General features: G+C 38.3%; 1 protein-coding gene across 9 annotated transcripts in view; it reads right to left on the minus strand.

Moving 5' to 3' along the window:
* ATF7IP (activating transcription factor 7 interacting protein) overlaps nucleotides 1–9,833 on the minus strand; it is a 188,598-nt gene that overhangs the window by 26,012 nt on the left and 152,753 nt on the right. For all 9 annotated transcript variants that reach the window (XM_019514914.1, XM_019514911.1, XM_019514910.1 and 6 more), the window contains exon 11: nucleotides 2,943–3,021. In XM_019514914.1, coding sequence (XP_019370459.1) covers nucleotides 2,943–3,021 — 79 coding nt within the window. The remainder of the gene's footprint in view (nucleotides 1–2,942; nucleotides 3,022–9,833) is intronic.

A 9,833-nucleotide genomic window follows, 5' to 3' on the forward strand; every position in this document is an offset into this window, starting at 1 on the left:
AGGGGCCCCGCAATAACCCCAGCTAGCTCCCTCAACACCCTGGGGTGGAGATCATCCGGACCCGCTGACTTGAACGCGTCCAGCCCCTCCAGAAGCTCTCTAACCCGGTCCTCCCCAACCTGAGGTCTGAAGGTGATCCCCTCGAGTCCGGCTTCTATCACAAGTGGATGATGCTCACTTGCCTACTAGGAGAATCCAAGGGCTCACCTCAGGGTCAGAAACAGTCCATGAAGGTCTCATCAGAATACAGAGCTTCCTCTTCACATCTGGTATGTTCCCCACAGAAAACACTATGTATACTGAAAATGTAGTCAAGTTCAGGCAACTCTCATAGGGAGAAGCATCTACTGTGCCCTTTTTAAAGGAAACAGCCCGTTACAAAGCGGACAGGGCTGGAACTCCATAGGTTTCAAAACTACTATGTTAAAAAGCCTTTATAGGAAGGTCTAACCGTGAAGCATTTGATCCAGACAGAAAACCACTTAGCTATAGTCCCCACACTCCCTAAGTAAGGATGACATCAATAAACCGTAACCATCAGCTGCCTGTGTCCAGCTTTGATCAGGTTTAGATTAAAATAGCAATGAAGAACTTTGATTAGCTGATTATAATGTAAGAAGATAAATTATACACTGTCATTTCAATCAGACACGATAATTTTCTCTGTCATATCTGGGAAACAAATAGTAATATTTAGCCCTTTTTCAGCATTTTTCATAGGTAACTGTCTTCACTCTACACACAAAAAAACGAAGGCACAGAACAATGAAGTGACTTCCCATCTGACTCTTTTGCCCTTTCCACAACTTCCTTAATTTCATTTAGACTGAAAAGTGATCACTTTGTCCAGAATTTCTGGAACTCTTGAGAAAACATCTGTTCTGGCACTGAACATTGAATGAACCAAATTTAAAAGCTGGCCGATCTTTTGTCAATTAAAAGTTTGTGACTGCCATTTGATACGATTCATTTTCTTGTTTCACAATCTTACTCAATTCCCTCTATGGTCTCATCTTTACAGGGTAATAATAAATGGGGTATAATGAATAGGTAAGATGAACTAAGAAAACATAGAAAACTGACCTGCAACGCAAATGCTAACCATTGGAAACCCTCCTTAATAGAGTTTTCAATAATTGAGTCTACTTAGGGATCTACCCCTGGTAACTGGGAAAAACATCTTTTTGCTGAAGACTAGTTTTGATTGTACGAAAGACAGGCTATAAGAAGAATGTATTAAAGGTAGGCTATAAGAAGTGCCAACTTTTTTTTTGCTTAAGTAAAGAATCACTTCCTTCTATACTCTTCCTGAGTTATAGGAATATTCTTATTGGAAAGGGTAAAATCACGAGAAAATGTTTTTGCCTTCCCCGAGAAGTGCATACATGTTCCATTAGGAGTTCTGACAGCAAGCAACAGGAGACAGAGGTTGCAGACTCATGTACATCTTGAGCTGTTTCAAAGGGGGAACGTTTCAAAAGGGCAGTTACATTCTAATTGTTACATGTAAATGAGCTAGAACTACAGAAAAAGTACAATACCTCTAACTTTAACACAGTATCACCTACATCTGTCCACTCACGAAAACATCATTTCACTCGGAAGAGGAATCAAGAGATGTGTCAGAGTACTTAGAACCTATAGAATGCAATAATAAATCTGCAGACAGATTAGAGAAAGCTAAAGATGAAGTTGGAGGGCTCTTTAACAGTCACAACAGACTCGGCCGCTCCTGAAGGTAGAATATATATTAATATACAGTCCAGAAGGTAGTTTATAACTGGGTCTGGAAATATATACCCTTTTTTTCTTTTGGAAGATTCCTATAATCCTTTTAACTACTGAAGATAAGATGGGTTCTTACAAAATAAACATATTGTAAAGCCAAATAGCCAGAGTGAAAGAAGTTGTGAAAAAAGTTATCTAGGTGTTTCTTTGGTGTAAAGTTACCTTTTACTGGTAAAAAAACATTTGTTAGAGCTGGTTGTCACAGTCATCTGATCTACTGTACAACAAACATCTCCCCAAATCCTGTTTGTTTGCTTTGGTATTTTTGTTAGTTTATTAATTTGACTGCACAAGCGTTAACTATCTTTTTAATTGAAAACCAAGCTTCAGTGATGACAGTGGTAAAAAGTCCTAACCTCCTATGCTACAGCTTCTAGTATTTCCAGCAGTGGTGATGAATTATAGTTAGGGCATTTGTTGGCATAAATGAAGCCAAAGAGAAGTTGTATGATTTTGCATTACACTTGGCCCCATGCTTTTCCATCACTTTGAATCCTTTCTGATGCTAACATAATACTGTTCTTTTATTCAAGGAAATGCTACTATATTTTTCATACCTTCTAAAAACAGAGGGGAAACACAATGAGGTAAGATGAAAGTCCCAAAAAACCCCGTATGTAAAAATGTTTTAGCGTAGCAATAATAGTGCAGATGTCTCGAGAAATCTGACTTTTCAGTGATAAGATTTCAAAGAACAGTATACCTTTGAGTCCCATACAATTCAAAATGTTCATTCTAACTGGCTTAACCATCTGGTTTCCTGCTGATAAGTGCAATTTATTTAAGATCTTTCATTATAGAGACATTCTCCTGAAAGCTAGGAATCCCACCTCCACCTCTTCACATACACAATCCTTTATCATTCCAGATTGTGGATCAAGTCTTTTCACAATTACCTGAGTTTAAAAGTTGTAAGGGCATGTGTGCTTCCTTAAGAGAAAGCAATGAAGAGCTGTGAGCAGCTTTGGTGCCACCAGAGAATATCACTGTTATAGTTTTCCTGTCATCACCCCCTTCCCCTCCCTAAGACTGATGTATAATCCTCCAAAAAGCAGTAGGTACTTGTTTCTCTGGATTATCCTTCAATAACAATGGGATGAAATACTATCAGTAGCGATTTTTTCTCCTTGATAAAAGTGTGCCTTTAGACTTACCTTGGGAAGAGCCATCATCTTCATCATCCAGTGTGAGATCTATGACGCCTCCTGAATCACTTCCTGCGACCTTTCCACTCTGAAAGACAAAACTCCTGCATTTTGCAAAGGCAACTCCAGGGAACACAGGAGAAGGTGTGTGGACTGAACTTTAAATACAAAGTGGCTCAGAACTGAAGCACTCTGCTTAGAGGGTGTAAAGGGCAGAAGGAAACTGGAGGTTAATTCCCAAGGAGTGGGAAGAAGGAACAGAAGAATTGGTGTGCAATACAATATTATTTTAAAAATTTTAAAATGTTGGTATGATGTAGTAACAAGACTGCTGGTAGAAGACTGAGTTTTTTTTACTATACACTGTATATTAACATGGGACTTTCCATACAAGAATCTCAGTGTTCTACCACAAAAGTCACAGCAGACTACACTGTCTCGAGAAGTTATAGGAAGCTTTGGTGATGCTACAAGGAAACAAGAGCAGTGGCAGAGTGGTTTTAACCACCAGAAAAACATATTAAAATAAGCAGTTCGGTTTGTCTCCAATGTAATTAACTTCACAATGAGAAAGGGAAAAACTGCATAGGGATCTGTATATTTATAGGGCATGCCAATTAGACAACTCTAAATGGGAGCAGCATTCTAAAGTCTTTTTATTACTTTAGTTTTAACAATGTTATAATGTTGAATTGACCTATAGATGTGGAGCAATTTGGAATCACCCTTTTAAAGATAATGAACAAAACAACTTTTTTGGCCTTCATGAAGGCTGAATGCTATAACACTCTCCAGCAGTGGAGTATTCAACCTTTTTTTCATTTGTGGACCTCTAAAAAAAAAATTGAATGGAGGTGCAGACCCCTGTGAATTGTAAAGGGTGAGTATTCACATACTTTTGATTGACCATAGCTATCTTTTGATTGATCATAGTCATTTATTTATTTTACCCATTTCTGCCGACCCTTAGAGATAGTCTGCTGGTCCCTCATGGGGTCTGCAGACCACTGGTTGAAAATCATTGCTCTAGACTATTGCTAGAACAGAGATGATTTGCCTCTGAATCAATGGGCCTTCCTTGGACATTCAGGCCTTTTTATCCATGACAGGAAATGCGGGAAAGTACATCTTTCGAGATCTCTACACACATTTTTGAGATGTAGTCTGTGATGTGAACTCCTGGTTCTTTAAGTCTCCTGAAAGCTTTTGAATCTTCTTGGTTTATGTAGGTGGCATACAGATATATTTCTGGAGTATATTAAATGGCTACAGATTCAGGAACCAATCTAACTCCCAACTTCTTTAGGACATACGAGCCGAGAATGACCATAATTGATCTTACTGAAGAATGAACATAAAATAAGTGGTACGGGACAGTGTTTCTTGTATTGCCAGTTGAAATGCCAACAAGTGTGAGAAGGTAAAAAATAGTCAGTGCTGTCAAACAGGGACACACACAGTTGTTTTCTTTATGCATGACCTGGATATTGCCTTCCCTGAAGACTGCCACTGTTACTGCTAACTGTGAAAATCCTAGATGAACCACGACTAAATCTGAGGGAGAAATTTTTCTGCTGAGGGCAAAGGAAGAGCAACCTAGAATCCCATCAGGTTCCTGTGCATCTAATCAGATTTGTTGAAGTTGAATTCTTCTGCTCTGTGACTCTTATAATAGAAGGATTTCCACCTGGAGTTTTCTTCATCAAATGAACTGATCAACTCATCTTAGGGTTTAGACACGATACTTTTCCCGATTATTTGATTAGCATGAAAGAGAAGAGATTCCCTTCAATTGTGGGGAGATGGAAGGCAGATAATGCATTATCCCTGTTAACTATTTCTTTTCTGAGAGGAAGGAGAAAGGGGATTCACTAAGGAGTCAAAGGAAGAAGAAAACTAAAATGCTTAACCCCAATATAGTTTACAGATTTATCAGTCTGAAGTGCTTTTCTTTCAGTCCTTCTGCCCTAATGAATTTAAGATCCTTAGATAAACCTCTAGAGAAGACAAAGGAACTAGCAGAGAAAGAGTCTTGGGAGGCAAACTTAACCTATGCTATTCAGCTAACACACCTGCAAAGTTGAATTTGGGGAGTTTGAAAGACCAGAACTGGGAATAAATTCTAATCATAGTATCACAGGAAGGGACCTCATGAGGACTAGTCCAACCCCTTGCACAAGGCAGGATCATCCATCCTTGTCTAAACATTAACTATTTATTTATTCTACCCATTTTTTTTAAACTAACTAGGATGCAGATGTCATTTCTCCAGGTAATCTATTTCAACCAACCTCATAGTTAAAATTCTTGCTCATATCCAACCTAAATTTCCCTTATTACAATTGAAGACCATTACTTCTTGTTCTGTTTCCTGTAGATGCAGAAAACAATCACTAACTACCCTCTTTGCAATTATCCTTCAATTATCTGAAGACTGCCATCAAATCCCCTTAGATTTCTCTTCTCCAGACTAAATAATGCCAGTTCTTCCAACTTTTCCTCACAAGTCTAGTAGGACTAGAGTGTTGTTGTAGCTGTGATAATCCAGGAAAAGCATGAGGCAAGGATTTTATTGTGATACTGTATATTTTAATGGACCAACAGTATAGTTGTGTAGCACCTGGACAAACTTTTGGTTAAAAGTTTTAGTCTTGTGCAGAATATCCCAAAAGATCACTTCTCTCAAAGGAAAGACCAAAAAAGGGGTTTAGCACCACAGCTGCCTGTTTACAGTCTCACCTGAAGTGATGAGTGTCTGTTATTGTCTGTTGTTACCAGGATCAGGATTTTGATTCTTTAGAGCAATGGTGACCAACTTTTGGACTGGCGTGCCACAAATTGAACTCTTCCCTTTCCTCAAATGTCCCCAAAGGTGTACCTGATAAAAGTCTGTACTCTGGGCACTGGAGTGGAGACAAGGGGGCTTGAGTCTCTGGCCATATGGAACAGAATGGGAACAAAATGCTGCTATGAGATAGGTGTTACTGCCAGGACCCTTCCCTGGCCTCACAACTACTGGTTTTATATTGCGCATAACTCTCCAAAGCCCAGAATTTGGTGGCAGCTGCAGTGCCACAGGTAAGTTAACTTGGTTCACGGTGATGACACCTGACATCTCTTGCCACAGCATCCTGTCCCCCACTCCATACCACCAGAAACTCCACTCCTGCCTCTCTTCTATTCGTCCCTTTTACCGAGCGCTCAGGTACGGTATGCCATACACACCAGTTATCTGTACCACTCCAGTTTGTATGTGATGCTCTAAAGCAGGAGTGGCTAAACTGAGTCGACAAACAGAGGGAGAAGGAGAAGGCAGGGGTGAAGTATTACTTAACTCTACCTAGGTGGCATTAAATTTCCAGGTTCTTGCAGAGTTCCTGAATCCAGAAAAAGTAAGCAATACAGAACATACAAGGAATCAGATATCCAAGCGCTAATTCATAAGATTTGAGGAATCAGCTGTCTAAGCGCCAATTCATACTGCTTTTGTAAAGTGAAGTGTTATTTCTTCACAAATGACGAAACATTCTGCCTAATACAATATAGGATATTTTCAAAAATGGAATGGCCAGTTGGTCAATCTTTCAAGGAGGATTGTCACTTTTACCATGTGATAGGAATGGGATGGAGAGACGTAAGGAACTTTAACTACTTCAAACCAGACTATCATGGCCAAGTTGTTGGGGAAGAAGAAATATTTTCCTGTTTTTTCAAGGAAATATATTTTATTACTTGACCCCACCCTCCACCTTTTTAATTGAAGGAATATGTTTTGAATAAGTAAGGGGAACTGGATCACTGTGATCTGTGGCATATCACAGAATAAAGGAAACACTTTGATGCTCATGGGGTCTCACATAAAGCTAAAAGTGACCAAACTTGAAAAGCTTTATGGCCTTCTTTAACAGCAACAGATCCACTCTGCTACATCTAGTTTCTTGAATCCTTCTCCGAAAGCACTGCTACCTATTCATCTTCACAACAAAACAGAATAGAAATTATAACTGGCACTTCTTGAAATTTGTGTTTGTATGGTCTATTCAGACATTTTACATCATGAGAATTTGGTATATTTTAATATCTAATGGCCCTATATTTGCTTCTGTAATAATGACCTTTCCATAGAGTTTAGAAGAAAACATTTGATTTTGGCTTCTTATAATAATAGTTTTATACCAGTACTGTTAATATTTTGTCAATTTCTATTTAAAAGGAATCTTTTCCTAGTAGTTTATGAACTTAACCGAAAAAATGTTATGTCCTTAAAATTAATATAAAAGGTCTTCTTGAAAATGACTTCTTTTAAAAAACAATTACAGGGATTCAGTAAGCAAAATAAAAGCCTTGTGGAAGGTAATCTTTATACTGTCTTTTTCAGGTCTTATTCAGACAGTTTGTGTGTTTGCTTTTTCAAATTGGTGTGATGAAGTAAATCAATTCATGGCCAAGTGAAGCTCTCCAGACTAGTAAGTTTTCCTTTGAGGTCTACTGTGGAGCCATCTGAACAATATTAGTAATGCCAGGTGGAACTGCATAGGAGAAGAATGGGCAAGCAAAGAAGACAAAGAGGGGAGACAGGATAATAGAAGTAAAGGGAAAATAAAAGAGGAGGAACGTAAAGGTAGAGAAAGAAATAAAAGGGGGAAGCAGGGGAGAAATAAGAGGCTGAAGACGAAACCCAGTAACGATCGCCTTCTCTGACCAACTATATTGTGCAAGTGCTCCATGCTAGCACTAGTTTTCTCATTCAACCTTGCCTATTTTATTTGCAATACGTGGGGAAGGGGAGTGAGAAGAAACCACACACCCAGTAGGCAGTACTTTATTTATGTAAATGCCTCTTAAAAATGTATTTCTTTGGCAGTGAAGAGCTACCTAAACTTCCCTTCCAGTGCCACCTTATGTCTATAAAGTGGTATGCATGTATCTATGGGACCTGTGCCTCTTCTCAACTGGCTTGCCAGGTGTTGCAGGCAGAGCACAGTGTGTGAGGAAGAGCATACTGACAACAGCTTTTTCGTATGACCAGCAAGATGAGAGTAGACAAAGGGAAAGACATTAGGCAGGACTAGTGGAACGAAAAAATGTACAAAGTCCCGAGGATCTTCAGACTCATGAACAAAACTTGGCAATTCTGGTTTTATGGATTTAATTCAGAGCCTCCATTAAAGATAGTCTAAACTTAAATGGCACAATGCAATGCTTTAACAGGCGCATAATGAAATGCAGGTATAAATTGTATTTAAAAATACAAAATTTTTTAACACTTATATTTAAAAGTTGGCAGTCTTGGGGCTTCTGCTAAAGACAGCTCTTTTACTAAAAAGGGATTTGTGCCACTGGTTGTTCTTTAAATCCATTTTCAGAGATTATATCTGCTGGAAACATGCTTACTGTCTTCTAGCTCAAGAGTCTCTAAAACAGGTGACCGTAGTGAAAAAAATTAGATTTTAAGTGTGAACTACAATAACAAGGGGTTTGTGCTCAAAATTTTGTATACCTCCAAATAACAGAATGAAATCCTCTCCCTCCCCCAATTCTAGCTGAACATTTATTGTTAAAAAGAAAACTGCAGCAATGAAAATCACTTGCACTGAGCAATAGGACAGGCCTTGGGAAGAGTGGTACTAAATAAAAGCAAGAGCAGAGAGATATTTGTAGACTTTCTGTAAACAGTGCCACACAAATGGTGACAGAAGACAAAGGAACACACTACACATTTCAGGAAAACTTTTGGTGGAATTAAGGTGCCTGAAGCTAACTTGTTAAAAATCTACAGTTGCATTAACCTGAACTGATAACGAAATCCCTTTATTTTGGGAGGCTGCAATAACATTTATCTTCATTAAATTTGGGTAAGGGTTAATAATACTTCAAAAATTGGCAATTTTTCTGAAAGACCTATCCAAGTCCCACAACACAATGAAAACTTCAGGTGCTTCAGTGATTCTGAAGTTACTCCTCCCCCATCCCTTGGCATCTGGAGACAGTAGCATTGGTTATGACATTGCACTCTAGAGCTAGAACTTTACATAAGTTTTGGACATTCTGTCTGACGCTCTCTGGAAAATGCGCTGGAGGGGAACACAGACAGACTCTCTCAGCTCTCCACCAGCAGTTTTTTCAGACTGCAATTACTATGAATGAGTTATTAACAATCTAAAAAAAATAGAAAAAAGGCAGCAACTTTTTTTTTTTGGGAGGGGGCAGGAGAATCTTTATATGCAAGCAATTAGATAAAAGAAATTTAAGGTCAGATGGTGTGGTAGCTGCCTGTTTGATCAAGACAGCTACAACTTTAATAATCAACACAAAGAGATGTATAATAAATATTAATAGCAAATACCATTTTTTTTTTTGAGAATCCAAGCTACACATAGTATAATCTTTACCACTAAAACCTTCAGTTTTTTGGCATGGTAAGCATCAAAATGTTGGAGGTTAACTGGGTGTTCTTCTCAAATTGTAAATAATATACTATGCTCGATTTTAAAACTGTTTTGGTATTATATAACGCCATGGTCCACTAATCACATCAAAGTAACAATGCACTGTTATTAATGTAATGTAATGCCACCTGCTTTTTTTTTTTAAACAAAGAAACATTCCAGTTAAAATATAAAATTGAAAAAATTAAAAAAATTACAATACAAAACTAAAAATTAATTCCAAACTAGAAAAGATTCAGCGTCTAAAGGCTAGCTGTGGCAGGCCCACAGTACAAAGACAATTATTATCGTTGTTGTTAGCAGTTGCTACAAGCACAAAAAAAGAGATTAAATAAATTCAGAGTGCTGTAAAACAGACACATTTGTGCAGCATCATAACATCACAATCATACAAGACGCACCAAGGCGTTATATAATAGCAAAATCGCATTTAAGATTGGGGGGGGGGGGG

This window comes from Gavialis gangeticus, unplaced genomic scaffold (genome assembly GCF_001723915.1).
Source record: "Gavialis gangeticus isolate Ggan-Ray unplaced genomic scaffold, GavGan_comp1, whole genome shotgun sequence".
Lineage (NCBI taxonomy): Eukaryota > Metazoa > Chordata > Crocodylia > Gavialidae > Gavialis > Gavialis gangeticus.